Source organism: Candidozyma haemuli (assembly GCF_002926055.2).
Source record: "Candidozyma haemuli strain B11899 chromosome Unknown B_2014730914, whole genome shotgun sequence".
Classification (NCBI taxonomy): Eukaryota; Fungi; Ascomycota; class Pichiomycetes; order Serinales; family Metschnikowiaceae; genus Candidozyma; species Candidozyma haemuli.
The window spans coordinates 187,043-207,062 of NW_020289902.1; the positions used below are offsets into that span (position 1 = coordinate 187,043).

Sequence of the window (20,020 nt, forward strand, 5' to 3'; positions counted from 1 at the left end):
GGAAACCGAATCGGAGACGATAGCGATGCCGCACTCTGCTTACGTATGTATGTCCTGTGTGCACACCGCGGGTTCGAATACGGGGCCCACACTTTGGGGTTGCAAAAAAATTCATGGCTCAAGTTTCACCTTTCAAAGGCTGGGCAGGTTTTCTAGAGTCTTCAACTGTACCAACAACAACCTCGTTCTTTCTCAATTCTCTTTCTCTTTCAGCTCTGGTCATAATTCTAGAACCGGTTCTGATCTCCATCTCTCTCTTTCTGCTGGCCTCCAAGTCTTCCTTGATAGCCTTCTCACGCTCGGTTTGAATTTCACTGATATGCTTCTCGTGCTCCAGTCTAAGCTCCTTGATTTCTTCGTTGAACTGTTCCAAAGTCTTGAAGTTCTTGCCGTCTGCGGCAGCAGCACAATAGGCATCGAGGTCTGGGGGAAGCTTTCTTCTCAATGCTAATTCCACGAGCTCCGGACGCTTCTTCTCTTCCAAAGTGAACTTTCTTTTCACTTGGCGTCTGGTTCTGTAAGGAAAGAGCTGGGCGATGAAAGTGAAATCAGTACCCCATGTACTCAAGGCATTGTAGAGTTGTTTCAACTCGTCAGTCGTCCATGCATCCGTGTAAGTCAGTTTAGTGTAGGAGTTAGAAGTAATGGGGTTGACATATGCATTATCCATTTCAGCAGCACCGCCAGCCCTATCTGGACGCTCATGTTGGGCCCTGATGATAGAATCAGTATCGACTTGGATTTTATCGCCAACAGTAACCAACGCAATATTAGACTTGGCCGCTTCATCCTTCGCTGCGCCGTCCTTTGCTTCATCACCATTCTCTCCTGCTTCTCTAGCTCTTTTAGCTCTCGCTTTTCCCTCGGCGACTGCTATTCTTTTAGCTTGAAGCTGTTCGAATGCTGTCTCATAACTGACACGATTCTCTCTCGCATAATCACGGGCCTGCCGACGGTACTTCCTTGCCTTGTCCAATGCTATCTTGGCGTTTTCAGCATCATTAAAGTTGGTGCTCGTTGCACCGACTTGTATCAAGGGTTTACAAAGCTCTGCCAAAGTCATATCGTCGGCCAGCACCTTGAGCTGGGCATATAACGCTTCATCTTGTGGTTTAATCTTTCTAGGAAGTTGACTGATATCCGTGATAGTAGTGATAAGATTATCTGGAGCCACAGGCATGTTCTTAGGTCCTTTGACATCTTTATGAGCACGGTACTTGACGAACTTGTTAGTGCTTGGGTCCACTCCAATAACATACTTTGGTCCTTTGTCTTCTTCATTCTCCTCTTCAGTACCTTCTTTAGTGGTTTCTTTCGCAGCAGCAGTAGTGCTACTACCCTCGTCCTCTTCAACCAAAGTTTGCGTTGGAGGCACAACCGTAGAAGACCGGCTTTGTCTCTTGGCGGATCTAGATATCGACAGTCTACTTCTCTTAGTTGGCTTTGCAGTTGGAATGCCAATCTTCACCGGAGCAGCAGTAACTTCTTCTCCATCTGGGCCAACAGAGCCAGGGGTAGAAACCGATCCTGATCTATTGAAGATACCAGATAAACGTCTGGAGGCAACAGAAGACCTTCTTCTTTGCGATCTCTGCAATTCCTGGTTTTCTGCCAAGGTCTTCTTGAAAATATCGTTATCGCCATACTCGTGGCCATCGCTATCTTCGTCTTGTATAGCCTCTTCATCTGCAGCCTTTGAAGTATCTTTAGGGTCCACGATTTCGGCTTCATCCTCCTGTGACTTACCAACACTTGGACTTGGAGCACTTCCAATATTGTACTTGGACAAATCTGTACGGTCATTTGTCACCTGTGTTGCTGGAGGTGTTGAGATGGGAGCCTCATCTGGCTGGGTTATCTGAGTTGGATCAGGGGAAGTATGAGACTCCTGGGTTGTTGGGGGTGTTAGCTGAGCAGCCTTGGTGTTTCTGGTGACCCTCTTTTTCACCTTGGGGGCGAAGTGGGAGGACTTTTTCACAATACTACTCATATTGGTGGAGTGTGATAAGTATGGCTTGTGACAAACGAAGAAGTTATGAGGGTAAACATCGAGCTTGATATGAGGCTATGCAGGACAGGCACCACGAGGCAGCCAACACAAGGCTACGATAGTTGGTCAGGGAGGGTTAAATAGGGATAAGTGGGGGTTTTATAAGGGTACTATGGGGATCTTGATTTAGTGGAGAGACTTTGGAGGTATTTTGGATGGTTTTGAACTGGAATATTGGACCCTTTGTGCTGTACTATATACTAAGGTGAACAGTAGTACTACTATCAAAAGATGATGATTTCTGAAAAAATAAAGTAGTTTAACGACATGTCTTTTTAATCAAGATCTTCTCTTGGCTCCATTTACTCTTTCTTTCAGCAAATGGCTCAAACTACTAAATAACTGTAATCCATGTCCTTTTCGCAGCCATTTAGCACACAGCAACCAGACAACCCAACCATCTGATGGACCTTCCTACCATACTTCCTATTTCCTACTGCCAGTTACTTCAAATCATCATGCCTTAATTGGAATACTCACTGAACAGCTTTCGTAAATGTACCCTTTCCTCCACACTCTACCAACCCACCACATTCCAATACCTTAGTGTATAGTGCGCGAAGACCATCGCTCTACTCAAAACAGCCTCATCAACCACCACTTCTCCATACCATGGACGCTAAAGAAATCTTTGCATGGCGTGCTCATGACGATACTTGGATTTTACAGCTCTTACACTTTCCCCAGGTTTCGGGCGGCTCGTTCGTTGCGTCCACCAGTTCTGGAGGGTTGGTTCTCTTCTCCACCGGCCAGTTCAGCCAGGCTCCTATCTACTCCAACGAGAAGGCCCACGAGTCGAGTATAAATAGCATTGCTAAGGTCAACGATACGGTTTTTGTTTCTGCATCTACAGATGGACTTAAGGTGTGGGATTTGGAGAAAGGACTCGGCAAACCAGTGGCTGCGTTTACCAACCTGAAAAACTCCAACTTCTTATCGGTTGCTAGTTCTCCAGATGGGAAGCTTGTGGCTGGCGGAACTGAGCTTGCTGGTGTGGACGCAGAATTGCATATTTGGGATTGGAAGAGCCAGGAGTTGGTCAGATCGCTCGTGGACTCTCACCATGACGATATCACAGATATCAAGTTCCATCCGACAATGACACAGTACTTGATGTCTGGATCCACGGACGGGTACGTGAACATTTACGATTTACGTGAAGAGGACGAAGACGAAGCATTGCACCAGGTTATCAACTACAATTCTGTTCATACATGCAACTTCATCAGAGAAAAGCGTATACTGGTTCTTTCACACATGGAAACGCTTCTTTTCAGTGAACTCAACAACGTGGACTACGAGAACCCAGAGGAGCCTCAACCCAGTGATATTGGCGACCTACGCGTGTGGCCCCATTGTGAATACGTCATAGAAGTCAGTCCATTGGGCTACGCAGCCTTTGGCGCTAACCTGGAGCTGCTGCTACTGGTGATGCCGTTTGACTGTGAAAGCGAAAACTTTGACAAATCAAGTATTGTCAGTTTCCCAGGTGCCCATGGCGAAGAAGTGGTTAGAGACGTTTTGCTCGTTCCCCAGAGCAAGTTGGTGATTACCTGTGGAGAAGATGGAGGCATCAAGGCATGGGAGCTTCCAATCGAGCTCCAAGGAACCCAAGCCGCCAAACCCGCTAAGACCGAAATCAAGAAGGACAAGAAAGACAAGAAAGATAAAAAGAAGAAAGACAAGGACAGTAAGAAGAAGAAGAGTAAGAAGGACAAGAAAGACAAGCGTGGGAAAGACGCGCGGTTCAAGCCCTACTAAAAGTTGCAGGGCCAGTAACTGATATAACGAAATCAAGGTACAAAAAAAAAAGCAGAGAAACGGGCAACTCCTTACGACTATAAAAGGAGAGCCAAATCCACCTTCCAAAAGTCTCTCCCCTTTTTTTTTCTTCAATTGCCCCCACACGGAACGCTGAGATCTCGCAACCCTTCTTTTTCTTCTCCCACACCCAACTACTACTTTGCTGCAGAGCATGCGCATGGCCGTGCAGACGACCATTTTCGCTTCCATAGTCCACTGCTTCTTTGGGCCAGGGCTGCATTTCTAGGGGGCCTCCTGGACGCTGAAGGGACACTGAAAACGGCATGATCTCCTTCTTATACTAATATAGTAGAAGCTTAATTATTTTTTTTCTACTTAACCTTTTCTTTTGCTTTTGTACTCGCCCCGCCTCAACCTTACTCGGCGAACGGCTTTTTCCCTCTCGTCGTTGGAATGCGTCCCGTACTGCACACACTGCCGATACCCAGACACTCTTGACATCTACTGCAACATCTGCAAAAACTAGTGCTTGTTTTCCACCATCAAGGTGTCTCTTCTTGCTTATTACGTTTGAGTGAACACGTGCTTTATATAAATCATGGACGCAGAAGAGTCTAGAAAAAGGCCTCTTGACCTGCTTGACCAGAATGACGGTCTGTCGCCTTTACCCACTTTAGAGACCGCACCCTCTCCAGTGGGCCCAGACACGAAACCACCACAGGAGCCTGAGGACCAGGATATGGATGGCGAGGTGGCGCCAAAGGAGCCTGAGGTCAAGGCTGAAGAGGAGGTGAAAACTGAGGATAACGGAGCGGTGGCGATGGATACGGTCAAGAGTGAAGAAACTACTGCACCTGCTGCTACACAACCCGACACAGCAGCAGTGGGCGACTCCAACGGAACGGAGGCTGTTGCGGCGACAGAAAACGGCACAAAGAGGTTTAAGCTGGATACGCTTGTGGTGGTTCCTCATAAGACACCACAGCTTTTCTACACGTTGCTTAAGACGGGTCTTGTCTATGATGTGCGGATGAGGTACCATGCCAAGATCTTCACGTCCTACTTTGAGTATATCGACCCACATCCGGAGGATCCACGCCGTATCTACCGTATTTATAAGAAACTTGCCGAGGCGGGGCTTATTCAGGATACGTCGCTTTCGGGCTCTGAGGATATCGGTCCTCTCATGGTGAAAATTCCTATCCGTGAAGCCAGGGCTGAAGAAATCTTGGAAGTGCATTCTGCTGAGCATCTCAAGTACATTTCGCTGACGGAGCAGATGACTCGTGACCAGCTTCTTGAAGAAACAGAAAAGGGTGACTCCATCTACGTGAATAACGACTCCTACCTCCTGGCTAAGCTTTCGTGTGGTGGTTCTATTGAGGCATGCAAGGCCGTCGTGGAAGGTAAAGTTAAGAACTCCATGGCCATTGTGCGTCCTCCTGGCCATCACGCTGAACCCGATACTCCTGGTGGGTTCTGTCTTTTCAGTAACGTGGCGGTGGCTGCCAAAAACATCCTTAAGTCTTACCCAGAGTCGGTTCGCCGTATCGTCATTCTTGATTGGGATATCCACCACGGTAACGGTACCCAAAGAGCTTTCTATAACGACCCTCGTGTCCTCTACATTTCCCTCCATCGTTACGAGAACGGTAAGTTTTACCCAGGTACGAAATATGGAGGCCACGATAAAGTGGGTGAAGGTGAAGGTGAAGGTTACTCTGTGAACGTTCCTTGGAGTGCTCCTGGTGTGGGCGACGCTGACTATGTCTACGCTTTCCGTAGAGTAGTGATGCCAATTATCAGTGAATTTGACCCTGACCTTATTATCGTCAGTGCTGGTTTCGATGCTGCAGACGGTGACTTGATTGGTCAATGTCACGTCAGTCCGGCTGGATACGGCCATATGACCCACATGTTGAAGGCTATAGCTAAAGGCAAGCTCGCTGTCATTTTAGAAGGTGGATACAGTTTAGACTCCATCAGTGAGAGTGCCTTAGGCGTTGCTAAGGTGCTTATAGGTGAGCCTCCTGAAGCAACTATCAGCTCTCAACCACGTTTAGAGACCCTCGAGGTTGTCAACGAGGTGATCAGAATGCAAAGCAAATACTGGAAGTGCATGAAGCCTGGCAACTCGGCCCATGTATTCGAAGATGTCTACGACTTGTCCACGGACAACCTCCTTTCGTTCGCTGAACCAATCCGTGCATACCAGGCACAACAGCTTTTCACCAACCACTCATTCATCAGCCTCCCCATCATTGATCACCCAGAATACAAGCTTTCTACGTTCAGTACAGATCTTCCTGCTCACATGGAAGACATTGTGTTGGCCAGTCCTCTGGTGCTGACGAATTCCACCATTGTTGTTTCCATTCACGACCCTCCTGAAGTCTGGGCCAACATCAATCCTATTAACGGAAACATTGAGAGCAGCACTTCTGTCGTGCTTGAACATCCATTGACGCGTGTCATGAAAAAGGTTCGTTCAGAGCTTTCAGTGGATGGTGGCTCGGCGGACGATGTTGGATATATCGACATTAATATCCCCTCCTATACGGAAGCTGTTGCATCGGCTCAGACAAGCTCAAAGAACAACTCAAACGAAAAGACTACTTCACCGGTGAAGAGTTCAAACTACAACCCTACCATATTTGCCCAGGAACTTCTTCTCTGGGTGTGGGACAACTACTTGACATACTTTCCAGAACTCAAAAAGGTTGTGTTTGTCGGGTTTGGGGACTCATATCAGTCTATTGTCCATCTTTATGCTAAGCGTCCATCGCAGGAGATCAAGGACGTTGTCAAGGGTACAGTTGGATTTGTCAGCCGATCTAATCTTAAGGCCCTAGTGCCAGTAATGGATGAATCAATGGTAGACTGGTACTACCAAAGTTCAGTCCTTTTTACAAGTTACAAAAATACCTGTTGGGTTAGCACCTCTGCTAATGCTAAAAATGGAGATTCCGATGATGTCGGAAAGCGCCCTAGGAAAAAGTACGGTCGTGTGTTGAAGGCATCTGTTGATGGTTTATGGGATGTCATTCATGAGAGATTCGACGAAGGTGTGGACTTCATTCTTGATTCCATTGAAGACTTCTCCGAATCTGAATCTAATTAGGATCAGTGTAATATCTATGTATTATGGGCCAACGTATTGGCCATGACTCAAAAGCATACTAATACATGACGTTTTTTAGACGTAACTTGGGAATCTCTTGGCAAACAGCTTTTCGAGGTCTTCAACATCAGGCATAGAAGTGTCGCTTGAATTGCTAAGCCGCCTGGAATGGTCAGGCAATGTCAAATGCTTTGGTTTGGATGGCTTTGGTGGTGGTTTTTTGAGCGGCTTCTTGGGGCTCACCTTTTCCTTAACAGGTTCTGGCTTTTTAACTGGTTCTGACTTTTTGACTGCCTCTGCCTTCATAACTGGCTCTAACTTCTTGACAAGTTCTGGTTTGTTGACAGGTTCTAGCTTCTTAGCAAGTTCCGGCTTCTTGGTAGCCGCTTGACTCCGAGGGGGCACAGCCTTCTCAGGAGTAGCCAGCTTCCTCGTTGGAGACAGCTGCCTCTTTGGTATTGAGAGTTGCGATGTAGATTTACTCAAGCCAGGAGGAACAGGTGGTGGAGAGCTGTACTTCCTTGGTGATTTTGACTTCAGACGCTTCTCAGACGCGTTAGTAGATAGCGAAGGTCTAGATGGAACGGACTTCACCTTATGAACTTCTTCAGCAGAGCTGGATTCACTTTGAGTGAGTGATTCAGTGCTCGCAGATGCAGAAAGATCCGTATAGTTGATCGCTGTGATATCATCCTGGTCGGTGTATTTACCGTAGCCACTGGCAGTCTTAGGTGCTTTCTGATCAGAATTACTAAGTAGAAGCGACATTCTTTTCTGGATCGAGGAGACCTTCTTTTCTTGGGATGGTACACGTAAATGCTTGACATCCTCCGTAGAATCGTTCTTCTCTTTCGAGCCGGTGAATAGCTTTCTGATGGTCGTTGAACTGGAACGTCTCTTGTATTCAGACGATCCACTCTTCTGGGAAGAAACTGATCCACCTGTACTGATTCTTCTCAATCCCTTTTTGAATGATGCCTTGATAGAGCCACCTGTGCTCTGGCGAGAACTGACCCCTTCTTCCTCTCTAGACTTCAAGAAATTGAGGGTACCACGGTCGGAATCCTCCGAGTTTCTATAATTGTGGAGTTCAGTGGAGCTATCATCCACCTGCTTCCTGATAAGGTCGTGCAAGGTGGCAGATGAATTGCTCGATCTCCCGAGCGGTCTGCTAGGCAAGTCGGGTTTCTTTTGGTTTGAAGACCCCATTGAAAGTATCTTTGATTTGTCAATTGAAGCAAACACGTCCAGGGAACTGCTGGGTTTGGAGGAAGTCTTCAGAGGACCCGTGGCCTTCAAGACCTGGGTCTGTGTAGTAGAATCGTTATTGACACTTGTAACGTCATAGCTGACAGGAACAGTCTTGGTGATGCGGACAGAATATGGAACAGTTTCAGGAAGTTTCTTGACACCCTGCATCAGGCATACCTCTTGAAGGAGTTGAAGTGCACTTGGTCTTCTTCTAGGATCGGCTCTTAAGCAGCATTTAATAACATTTTGAAGGCGTTGTGAGTATTGTGGAGAGCCTGGAAAGCGAAGGTTGATGTTGCAATTGAGGATCAGCTGCTCCAAGTCAGCCAAGGAAGTCTGATGTGGCAGTTCGAAAGGAGTGGTGTAATAACAAAGCTTGTATAAAAAGATACCCAAGGCCCAGATATCCAGCTTGTCGTCTATGGGGAAACCATGCGTGAGATCAATCATCTCCGGTGCTCGGTACTGTGGTGTAGTGTGGTGCATTATATCATCATGCAAAGCATTGAGTTCCTGGGCGTTCTGAGGAACAGGGGCGTAGGCCACGGCCGAACCAAAGTCACAGAGTTTATAGGTGCCCTTTTCGTCGATCAAGACGTTTTCAATCTTGATATCTCTATGTATCAAAGGAGGATTCAAGTGATGGCACATGGCTACCCCGGTAGTGATCTGGGTCATTATGCTGATCACCTCGGGCTCCGTGAGACGATGCGTCAATCTAGTATTCATGAAGTCTATCAACCCATTTTTAGAGCAGTATTCCATGAGAAGCAAAACCTCGTACTGCTGCGTATCGGTGGCTTTAGCCATGGGAAGCCTCGAAGCGTGAGAGTCAATGTACGAGACAATGTGTTTGTTTCCACGCAAGCGCTTCATGGCATCAACTTCTTGCCTAAGTAAGCTAAGCTGGAGCTTATTGGGCACCACCACACGCTTCAAACAGGCGACCTTGTTGCCATGGAACGGTGGATCAATTGTGCACGTGTACACATGAGCAAAACCACCCGAAGATAGGTATTTGAGGATGGATATTTTGTGAGAACCCACCTGAAGCTGTTTGCCTCTTTGGAAGGCGTCGGGTGGGGCGGCAGTCATTGGGGTAACTGACGTGGTCTAAAAATGAAAGAAGCGTAATGTACAGATGGAGATTCCAGTATGTTTCCCAAGCGAGTTGCGATAAATCGCACCAGTGCCTCACACTGAGCAGCAGGAGCACCAGTTACTTAGCTCTTCTTGGCACAAGACCATTAGTAGTTTCTTGGGCTAAAAATTAATAAGCGAAAAAAAGGTCAGGGGAAAGAGTGCCGAGATAACCGAGCCAAGTATGTGACCGGTAGCGAAGAATCTGCAAGGGAGGGAAATGAGTGTATCTGATTCTGAGGCTCAGCAGGCCTTTATGGAAGGGCCAGGGGAAGGGAAGGGGGCAATGCGATGAAACAAGAAAAGTGGAGATTTGGGGTCCTTTGGGGTACTACTTCACTAAGTTTTTGTTAGCTAGGGTTCTTATGAGTGGGAATGGTGGCTTGGTTGGGGTGTTAACTGTGGTTGCGAAAGACGAGTACTGGTATTTTGCAACCATTCTGAGGGTTCACTGAATGAGCGGGTTCCAGAAGAAAGAAGGTGTTTTTGAAGAATTTGGGGTAGTAGCAAAAGCCAAGTAGCCTATTCTTCGAGAGGAGTTGCTTTGGTAGATAACCAATTACTTACACTATATGAACCATACACTGTGTAAGTCATCTACTAGACCCATCCATTCCAGCTACTCTTTCTTCCTTTACATCAAATCTTTCCCAAACACCCAAAAGACAGCTCTTATACCTCTAATATTCGACTCCACTCTCTATGACCTACAGTTGAAGCACCTTCCACTCCTTCCATAGGTTGTCTACCTGGATGCCTCAGTTGCTTCACTTTTCACGTTTTTCCACCAAATCTCTAAAACAAGCCCCCACTTTTCCCTTTTGCACCATTTCTGGAGTCACACATTTCGGTACGGTTTTTTCTGGTCCCGGGCCTTGTTTTTGGAATCTCTGCATCCTTGCTTATGCCTACCTCTCTCGCTACATACCAAGTCTCCTGCACTATCTTGGCGATGAGCATCTACCATAGATGAAGCTTTACTTTGAGGCTGAAAAGTTCGTCAATAACGATAAGGGCAGCTTGAAGAATCGGATCTTCAACGCTAAGCTTTCCAATTCTCCAAAGCATGTTTACGCTCTTGTGATTTCCACGCTCAAGTATAAGGAACATATTGATGTTATCATACGCAAGTCTCGTCTTAAAGACGTGCCCCAATTGAAGAAGTTGAAGGTTTCCGATGCTCTACTATCGCTTCTTGTTCAGGATTTCCTCTTCTCTGCGAAGGGAAGAATCCAGCTGGGTAAGCATCCAATCAAGGAAGCGTTTTTGCTTAACAAGACCAGGATGCAAGCAGAGTTCACAAAGCTTAAGCTCAAACATAAGGTCAAGTCTGTGACTGAGCTTCCTTTGAAGGAAGGCTTCGATGACGATGAAACACCTGTCCGCTGGATCCGTGTAAATACCTTGAAAACTTCGCCAGAGGCTCTTTTCAAGACTCCATTCTTTTCGAGGTTGACTGAGGTTTCATCTCTTGATGAACTTACTGAGCCAGGACAGGTCTATAAGGACGAGTATATTACAAATCTCTATGGGTTGCATCCTAGGGAGAAGATCACCAACACCCAGGCTTATTCCCATGGCGAGGTTATCATTCAAGACCGTGCGTCGTGTTTCCCTGCTGAAATACTTAATAACGATCCGAATGATATCCATACCTGTGTTATAGATGCTACTGCTGCTCCAGGCAACAAAACTACACATGCTGCCTCTTTTGTTGCTAAACATGACGGTGTTGTCTTTGCGTTTGAGAGAGACAACCATAGAGTAAAGACACTCAAGATGATGTGTGAAAAGGCCACAGGCAAGGCACGTAAAAACCTTATACACCCCACCCATGCTGATTTTACCACTGTCAAGCCAGAGGATTTTGAAAATGTCACAGGCCTCATTGTCGATCCATCTTGCAGTGGCTCTGGTATCTTTGGTAGAGCTATCGAGGACGCTAGCGCTAGAGAACAAGAGAATGAAGAGACTGACGAGACTAGACTTAACAAACTTGCAGGTTTTCAGTTCAAGATCATGAAGCACGCCCTTTCTTTTCCTAAGGCCCATAAGGTAGTCTATTCCACATGTTCGATCCACCCACATGAAAACGAAAGAGTTGTGGTAGACTTGCTCAATGATCCAGAAATTAAAAACGCAGGCTGGAAGCTTGCATCAAGGGACGTTGTTATCTCGTCGTGGCCTAGAAGAGGTTGGGAGCAAGAGTTCACTTCCGTAAGTGATGGAGACGAAGCAAAGGGACAACAGCTTGCAGGGGGTTGTGTAAGGGCAGTTCCCAAAGAAGATGGTGGAATTGGGTTCTTTGCAGCCTGTTTTGTTCGTGAAAAGCAGTAGAATTACCCTGTTCATAGAAAGAAAATGTAACATTTAACCATGATTTATTTTTCATCTATCTAGATATTTCAATTTTTTTTCCAGGTCACCTAAGTATCCTGTGTTCTATTAAAAACGTCCAACAATGTCGTCAATGACCTGCTGGGTGGTGGAGTTACCGCCCAAGTCTGGGGTCTTGACCTTGTCCTCCACCAAGTTAGCGTCGACAGCCTCGTAGATCTTGGCAGCAGCCTCCTGGTAGCCCATGAACTCCAACATCAAAGCGGTAGATCTGATGGTAGCAATTGGGTTGGAGATACCCTTACCCTCGATATCTGGGGCAGAACCGTGGCATGGCTCACCGATAGCAAAGTCAGCACCAACATTAGCAGAAGGAACAACACCCAAAGAACCGACAAGGGCAGCAGCACCGTCACTCAAAATGTCACCGTACAAGTTTGGAGCAACCACAACATCAAAAATCTCAGGTTCTCTGAACATACGGTAAACCATAGAGTCAACGATCTGTTCCTTGTACTCAACAGAACCGTACTTGTCCTTGTTGGACTCCCAAACGTTCTTACAAACCTCACGGAACAAACCGTCAGAAGCTGACAAGACATTAGACTTGTGGGTAACGGTAACGGAAGGCTTGGAGTGGAGACTGCTAAGGTTAGAAGTCTCTCTGATCTTCTGTCTCAGCAAAGCAATGTCGTAAGCCATAGCAGCAATTCTGGAGGTAGCGTTTTCAGAGATTCTCTTGATGGCTTCGGCCACTCTAGAGCCGTCCTCGGCGTTGTAGGTCTTCTCTTCCTTGACATACAAGTCCTCGGTGTTCTCACGAACAATAACCATATCAACCGGCTTGTCAGCACCGTCCACAGACTTGACAGGTCTGACATTGGCGTACAAGCCCATCTTCTTTCTCAATGCCACAATTGGAGAAGAGTAGCCGGCCACCTTGACACTAGGAGACGAAACAGCACCGAAAAGAGCACCGTCACACTCGTTCTTCAACACCTCCACGGTCTTATCAGGCAAAGCCGTGCCAGTCTTTTGGAACAACTCGTAGCCAGCGTCCAAAGTGACAAAATCAAACTGCAAGTCGTACTTCTGAGGCAACTTCTCCAACACCGCCTGGCCAGCAGGAATCACTTCACGTCCAATACCATCACCAGGAATAAGGCCAATCTTCAATTTCTTCAAAGAGGCACTCGAGGTGGAAAACGTACGCATCGATCTGGGAAACATGTTGGCTGTAGAATGTAGTATGGATTAACTATGAGTAGTGAAAAACGTGAAAATTCTCAACCCTACCAAACGTCCTTGTGGCCGGTCCCGGGCCCTCCATTCATGCACATAAAATCAGTTATCGGTACTTTTTTTCTTCAATTCTGGGGAAAGCCGCGTCGAATGAGTCACCTTGGAAGAGGCCCTGGGAAGGCTGTTGGCTGGGTATAAAAGATAGGGAAAGTGGAGGTAACTGAAAGTGAAAAATTTCGATTCTAGGTCAATTTCTTCCTCTTTTTTATGATTTTTTTGGCTTTGTGACGTTTTGTATGGGCATGGAGAGGACAGTTTTTTTGTGGGATCGCATGCGACTCAGATGCCTTATCGCCCTGCTTGATAGAAGGGTTTGACAGGTGCTAGGTATTGGAAGAAATGTTTTCAGGGGAAGTTCTGGGAAGGACCTGGTAGTGAAGTTGTAGGATTGGTTTTGCTAGTGGCCTGAAAATTATATAGTTAGGGCGGCTTGGGTACATCTGGTTCTGGTTTAAGCAAAGGTGAAGTTTTCCTTTGGGGCTGGCTTGGGCGCTTCTGTACTGGCATATCGACCCAAAATGCTAATTGGTAACTGAAAAACCGTTACCGTTCATCCAAGCGGCCCAGTGCCATTCAACGCATTCCACTAAGCTTTTGTATGTCTCAGGCGTTGCTTCTTGGTGGAGGCCTATTCTCGTGGCTTTGTGTACCACGAATGGGATATTTGCAACCATTCTAGTACCCATTCACAACTCCTTCATCCCACACAATTTGACCATATCCCGAAAATGATGTCTTTCTTTCCAAAGGCAAGCCTATTATATTCCCAAACTATTTGAATTATAAGTATACCAAGCTGACGGACGATTACGAGGACCTCAGTGGCAGTAGAAGGACACCGACTACGAAGCCACAACTGTCCTTCAAAATGTACCAAGACAAGAATGGCCATGTTTATGCGGTGGCAATAAAAGACGCCAATCCCAAAGAATTGTATGACCTCGGCAAAGGTTTCGAGTACACCACTAATTTCCTTCCAGTTCTGTTCAGCGACGAGTTATTGCTGTACGGCCCTGGAGAGAAGATTCGCAAGATTAACCGAATGAAATCCTTATGGAAGGTGAAGGCATTAATAAACGATATTGAAAAATTCTGTCAAATGCTTCCTCATACGAATAGCCAAGCGAAGGACGAGTTGATGAATATCCAGAAGGAAGCTCGTCAACTCGTTCAGGAACTCAAGGGGACTGGAAGTGAATGGAAAAGGCGTGACATAATCATGTGTGGTGTTGGATCTGTCGGCTTTTTTTTGTCATTTGGGCTCTTCTGTCACAATGACCGGGACTTTTATCCTCTTGTTGGATGTATAATTGGGGTCGAGAGTGTAAAAGGCTTATGCCAATTTGCCTCGTATGCTTTGGAATGAAGGTATGTATTTTTTTGAGGGATACAACAAACCACTCTTTATTGTATAGTTGAAGATGCCCTGGGATAAAGCTGCATTTGTAATATTGAAACAACAGTAAATTCATAGGAATCTAATCTTGGACTCTCGCCTACTGTTTTCCTGGTAGGTATAGTATTATTTGACAGGATGATCCCCATTGTGACGTTTTGGTAACTCTGGTACTTGAAAAGTGAATTATCAAGTTTGTTAAGTGACCTAGAAGTGGCGGAACGAGCTATGCCAACTTATGGCATAAAAGTGCACCTTTCTGGATGTCCCTTCCCGCTACCTCTTGAAGGATTCAGGTAAATATGGAAAAACATCTTATCCTAATAGTCACTAGTGAAATCAGTTTAAGTGAATCTCGAACACTAGCTGCTGGAAACAATCCTTGAGAGTCGATACCTGTACAGTTGGCTAAAGACCCACAAAAGAGTGGCGTGGCTTTGTCCTTATATAGGTTACGGTTTTATAGGTAATTTCAAGTGAAACGTTGATGTAGTTGCCAGTGTGTTTCACGTTGTTGATCTCGCACACCTCAAGTTTCAGACTGTGTGATGGACGTAAGTCTTTGGCCCTGAAGCGACTCTCCTGAACGCCTGCAGTGAGTTATTGTGCCCTGGACTTCCTTCCACACTCAATAACTATAAATGCCTAATCACCCAGTTTAACTCCAAAGTCATGTTGATGCCTGTATGTTCAGGATCCTCGGTGGATTTGGTTTAGGGCCTTATTGAAGACGTAAGGCACAACGAAGCTGAGCAGAGTATATCTAAGTCGAAGATCTCACTTTGTAAAATAGTAAATCTTGAACAGCTTCTTTCCCTAGTTTCTGTCATGGCTCATATCAACAACGAGCCTTGTGCTGCAGGCTACCCAGATTCTCAAGCCTACTACTGTGAAGAAGCATGGTATTATGCATAACGCGTAATCTACCAGTATGCACCTTCGCTCGTTAGATCTTGCTCATTGAAGACGACTACTTCCCTGGAACAGATAAATATAGAGTCTGAGCATAGAAAGTCCTCATTCTCTATTTTCTCTAGGTTTGATGTTTGAATTGGTTGGCACGAGGAAGGTTGTTGGTGTCTCCCCTCCTCTCTTTTTCGGTTCTTTTCTAAGCCTTCGGTTATCTCTATAATAAGGTACAAATATAAAGCCTTACTTATAGATTTCAAGGGAGTCTTCACATCCCTAACCTATAATATAAAACGATGTTTCTAGTTAAATGTGGTTTCCTCGGTGATCGGTCAATCATTGCCCTGAAACAAGCCTCTTACATTCACAGACAAACGTGACATTGAGTATAAGATCAGACATGATTCTGCTCACACAGATTCGGTTATGAAGCAGTCCAGACGCATTTGAACCCCCGATTTCTAGCAGAATATAAAAACCCCTGCGAATCCCCCGCTTATACAACACCAGTCTTTTTTTTTGTTATTAACCCTTTTTTTATCAGAAACTCAGTATGGCCCAAGAGATCAACAATGCCATGAGGCCCTCTTTAGAGGAAATCGAACAAATGAAAAACATATTGTTAATTGAGGAATTTGAACCGAATGGCGAGCAACACGGTCTTTTAAGAATAAGGCAACGCGTTGGGCAGGGTTATGAAGAGAGAAAAGTGATCGTGCCTCATGGTGCACCGTCAGCCTTAGCTCCTCTTGTTGATCAGCGAATTGAAGTCGCTGACGAAGTTGATGCTGAGAATGATGGTAACCAAGTCGCTGGTGCTGATGCTGGTGCTGATGCTGGTGCTGATGCTGCAGGCGACCCACACTTGGAAGCACCAGAGGCTCGTTTAGGACGGCAAGTTGTCCAGTTATTGAAGAAAGTCAATGGCCATATTCGAGTTCACGATGCAGAGAGGATTCAAACATATAAGATCAGAACTCAAAGGTTAGCGGATGAAGTGAGGTACGCCAAGCAAACGAGAAATGGTTTCAGGAACAAATTGAGAATAGGTTTGCCATATTTGTTCCTCTTCTTCATTGCATTAATTGCCGTTTTGTATTTAGTAACCCCCCGCTACTAAGAGGAAAAGGTATAAATGGCCAAAGAAACACCTAGTCAACTAGTACGTGGAATAGCATGAAACAAAAATGTGACTAAATGGTTGCATCCAATCTGGAGCATCAATGTTATCTCTAGAAACCAGTGGAGCCGGTGGAAGAAGTCGCTATTGCTGGAGGCAGTGTTAGAAGAGTCCCGCAAGAACGAACACGATTTGGCTGATCGTTTGGATAACAAATGCGCAAACTCGTGTGTTAGTCTTGGTCTCGTGGGCGTAGGGGCAATTCCCAGGTCCTTCTTTTTCTGGAATGCCTGTGGGTCTCGGAGAGGGTTTGTCGATGGGCAGTAATGTCTCCATAAAAAACAACAAGTATGGGTTTTTGCGTTCTTCCCATCCATCTTTCTTGGTTTTAAATTTTCTTTCTTTGGATCTTCTCTTCTATTTTTCGGTCAACATATTTAAATCCTTTTCACATTTTTCTCACCTTGGTAGTGTCATCCTCTCATCGTTTCATAGGAAATTATCATGAATGTCACTCCATCTAATAGGAAAACTCGTCACATATACACCGCTGGGCACAATACCCCAGCTGGCGGGTTAGGAATTGGTTATTTCTAGTAGCTCTACATGAAGGTCCCTAACATCACCACTCAAAGCCTTCCGCATTCTTCCTAGCGAGCGAAAAAAAGCCAACCTCAATTTACCTTAAACTGATCTTTCTTTGCCTTCTCGCATAGCTCCTAGACTACCACCACAGCTCCTCGAACCATCCAAAAACTCCTTTGACCAACCGAGACTACAAAACCAGCCGCTCTTCACACAAAAGCCCCAGTCAGGCAAAACCTTGCGTACCCTCCCCTTTCAGGTTTCTCTTTTTTTTGGCGCGAGACCAACCTTGCATCGAGGAAGCTTAGTCGTATGCAAGGTACCACCAATCTTGTTCGCTGATCTAAGACTATGGAGAATGCTTCGTAGAGAAAAGGCTTCAGGAACAGTCAAATAAAACGTTCCTATTTGGGGCCAAATAGAACACTCCCTGGTCAATTCGGTTGCCATTGTCTCATTATTGTATTTCCCAGTAAGCTTTTCTTCCATTGTCAAAGCTCTTGACAGCTTGAGCCGCGTAAGTGTCTCAGCCGCGATCCAAATGTGCAGCGCCTAATCATAAACTCAACTCCAAGAGGAAGAACATCTCACAACGTGGATAGTAATCAAAAAGATCTAGCTGCTTCAAAATAGGAGCTGAAAGCCGTATGATAAGCCGGCTATATTGGTCTTTTGAACCCCCACTTTGAAAATATGGAGCTCAATTTGATCCTCCTTTTTTCATTAAGGACTGGAACATCAAAGCTTTTGTTCAAACAGTTGTTAGTATCGGTGGCAATGTCTATTCCAATTGTTACTTCCATGGAAGTAACTGAATTGTAATGCCTGACCTTTAGGATTGCACGAATTTCGTAACCGCGGAATATATTACCGGAGAGGAAAGTGGGTCCGACTTCAGGTATCTGAAAGTTCTGTAACACAGGGAACTTGGTGTATATGTTCTGAGTTACCCAGTTGCCTACCGGGCGCCATCCACGAACCAGAAGAGGAATCTCGTGTGATCGGTAACGGAAAGACCCGGCATTATTTTCCAACACTGTTTCGATTAAATCTATTTTGAGCTCGTCGACATACATCAATGCGTTTATTCTGTAAGTGTACCTGAATGGTACCAAGTTCCCAGGAAGCAACATGAAGCTTAGATTAAGGAAATTACTAAGCTTCATTCCAGGGGTAACCACGATTCTGTTTCCTAGGTGTCTAAAATGGTTATGCGGCTTGATTGTTGCCCTTAAAGTAAGGTCACCGCTCATATAGTATTTTTCGTCCATTTCAAACATGGACAGTTCGTGGCAATAGGTTGGATCAACGTGTGGCATGAAAGTATGAAGGGGGTCTGACAATGGCAAGTCGTAGTGAAAGCTATGACCGCCCATTTTCAAGAACAGGCCTCCGTATAGCTTACCAGGAATCACTTCGGTGTCGGCTGAGAAGTATGGTGCCATCAAGACCTGACACAAAATTGTATTCACCTCTGGTATGGGCCAATATGTTAAACTGTCTGCAATTAGTTTCTTTTCAAGCGGCAACATGAGCTCCTTTCTCTCTACGACTTTTGGTTTAAAAACGTCTACCTTGCTCACAATAAAAGTTCCTTCCGATGTCGAGAAGAACTGCGATTGGTGCCCTCGATAGAGCCTTTCATTCCAGCCAGAAACTTTCTTTAATTCTTCAGGTAGCTTACTGCATGCCCCCACACCCGAAATGTTTTCAAACAATAGAGCACTGCTAGCATGGTACGATCCACACCAAACGTCGGGTCTATACTTGACGCTATGTTTCCTGAACTCCAAATATGACTCTTTCGCAACGCAAATTTCTATATGAGATTTTAATTCATATAATTGCTCCCCAGTTCTCAAAAACTGTACACCTAGGCTAACGCTTAAGACATATCTCCTGGTTATACCATTGGAACAGAATGTTGGACCGAGTTTAGGTAACGCACAATTAAAATTGACTCTAGGTATATTGAGCCCATGAGAATCGATCATAACTTTGTAATCAACTCTCTTCAGAAGCGCTTTATCAAGAATTGTGGTACTCTTTACGTCTTTAGTTGAATCTGCGAACGAGACTTCCCCTTCTTTGCATGACATGCATTCAGTAACTTGTAATAATTCTATGGTCAAGCTCCTGATGAAAAGGGTTAAACTGTATTTTCTCAAGTCTTTTGGGGGTTTTTTTAACATGCACAAGCCTCTAGGTGGGCAAGGACTGTCAGTGAATTCATCAGCTTCCCTCAACTGTATCTGAATGTCAAGGAAGTCTGTTACATTCATTTGAGATCTCACTATGCAACCTGACGTTTCTTGTTGAAACATATTGGGCTTCTTAAACTTGAGGAAAAGGGTTGGTAACCGACTCTTAGTCTCTTTAATTCTGTCCGTTTTAAAAACAAAACCATTCACATCACTTATTGTGGCTGCCAAAGGAGATGCCTTCTCCTCGTATTTGAGCTTCTTGTCGCCCAAGGTCAACAAAAACTCTCCTTTTAGCCTGTGATTTCTACCAACACCTTGTTGATCCCGAAGGTATAGCTGTGAAGGGTGAATGATATGATACATAGCTTTGCAAGAATCTGAAAGCGGTCCGGTTCCCAAACTTGAAACACCTTCTGAGAGCATAGCAAGTAGCGAGTGATTTCTAGTCTCTCGGGCTGTGTCTTGTAAGGCTCGTCCAGTGACAGCCGCATTGCTCTTAGATTTATACTTCTTTTCGCTTTCGAAGATGGCATGGGTTATTGCAAAGACATTGTTGTCCAAATTGTACGCCCAAGTTGAATGAGACTTGTGACGGGAAGCGTGCCTTTTGATCTCCTCGTTGATAATTGGAGAACACTGCGACACTAGCCCTCTATCGTTTCGTTTTTCAATGATTAGAAAATGTTCCATAGCCGGATTTGAAGTGATACTCTAGTCTTCTTACTGTTCTTAAGCGAAGGTGGTGCTGAATTGTATATAAGGAAAGTCTTAAAACTTCCTAATCAAATCTTTTACATTGGCTTCGGGTCACTACAACTAAACAAAAATAAATGCCACATGA

At 45.3% G+C, this 20,020-nt stretch overlaps 8 protein-coding genes across 8 annotated transcripts; 4 read left to right on the top strand and 4 right to left on the bottom strand. All coding sequences in view use genetic code 12, as the record gives it.

Annotated features, from left to right (window-relative positions):
* Window positions 1-118: 118 nt before the first annotated feature.
* CXQ85_000962 (transcription factor TFIIIB subunit) lies at window positions 119-1,990 on the bottom strand (the record flags this gene model as incomplete). Its single annotated transcript, XM_025484686.1, has 1 exon — window positions 119-1,990. One exon carries the CDS (start codon window positions 1,988-1,990, stop codon window positions 119-121), a length of 1,872 nt encoding a protein of 623 aa, XP_025339617.1.
* Window positions 1,991-2,662: 672 nt separating this feature from the next.
* Window positions 2,663-3,811, top strand: CXQ85_000963 (uncharacterized protein; the record flags this gene model as incomplete). Its single annotated transcript, XM_025484687.1, has 1 exon — window positions 2,663-3,811. One exon carries the CDS (start codon window positions 2,663-2,665, stop codon window positions 3,809-3,811), a length of 1,149 nt encoding a protein of 382 aa, XP_025339618.1.
* Window positions 3,812-4,412: 601 nt separating this feature from the next.
* On the top strand, window positions 4,413-6,935 carry HDA1 (histone deacetylase; the record flags this gene model as incomplete). The annotated part of the gene is made up of 1 exon (XM_025484688.1): window positions 4,413-6,935. The coding sequence occupies one exon, from the start codon at window positions 4,413-4,415 to the stop codon at window positions 6,933-6,935; it is 2,523 nt and encodes an 840-aa protein (XP_025339619.1).
* Window positions 6,936-7,010: 75 nt separating this feature from the next.
* On the bottom strand, window positions 7,011-9,281 carry PRK1 (serine/threonine protein kinase; the record flags this gene model as incomplete). The annotated part of the gene is made up of 1 exon (XM_025484689.1): window positions 7,011-9,281. One exon carries the CDS (start codon window positions 9,279-9,281, stop codon window positions 7,011-7,013), a length of 2,271 nt encoding a protein of 756 aa, XP_025339620.1.
* Window positions 9,282-10,295: 1,014 nt separating this feature from the next.
* On the top strand, window positions 10,296-11,663 carry CXQ85_000966 (rRNA (cytosine-C5-)-methyltransferase; the record flags this gene model as incomplete). Its single annotated transcript, XM_025484690.1, has 1 exon — window positions 10,296-11,663. The coding sequence occupies one exon, from the start codon at window positions 10,296-10,298 to the stop codon at window positions 11,661-11,663; it is 1,368 nt and encodes a 455-aa protein (XP_025339621.1).
* Window positions 11,664-11,771: 108 nt separating this feature from the next.
* On the bottom strand, window positions 11,772-12,893 carry LYS12 (homoisocitrate dehydrogenase; the record flags this gene model as incomplete). The annotated part of the gene is made up of 1 exon (XM_025484691.1): window positions 11,772-12,893. The coding sequence occupies one exon, from the start codon at window positions 12,891-12,893 to the stop codon at window positions 11,772-11,774; it is 1,122 nt and encodes a 373-aa protein (XP_025339622.1).
* A 2,930-nt stretch (window positions 12,894-15,823) lies between these two features.
* Window positions 15,824-16,390, top strand: CXQ85_000968 (uncharacterized protein; the record flags this gene model as incomplete). The annotated part of the gene is made up of 1 exon (XM_025484692.1): window positions 15,824-16,390. One exon carries the CDS (start codon window positions 15,824-15,826, stop codon window positions 16,388-16,390), a length of 567 nt encoding a protein of 188 aa, XP_025339623.1.
* A 1,141-nt stretch (window positions 16,391-17,531) lies between these two features.
* Window positions 17,532-19,869, bottom strand: CXQ85_000969 (uncharacterized protein; the record flags this gene model as incomplete). Its single annotated transcript, XM_025484693.1, has 3 exons — window positions 17,532-17,634; window positions 17,660-18,527; window positions 19,194-19,869. The coding sequence occupies 3 exons, from the start codon at window positions 19,867-19,869 to the stop codon at window positions 17,532-17,534; spliced, it is 1,647 nt and encodes a 548-aa protein (XP_025339624.1).
* Window positions 19,870-20,020: the final 151 nt, after the last annotated feature.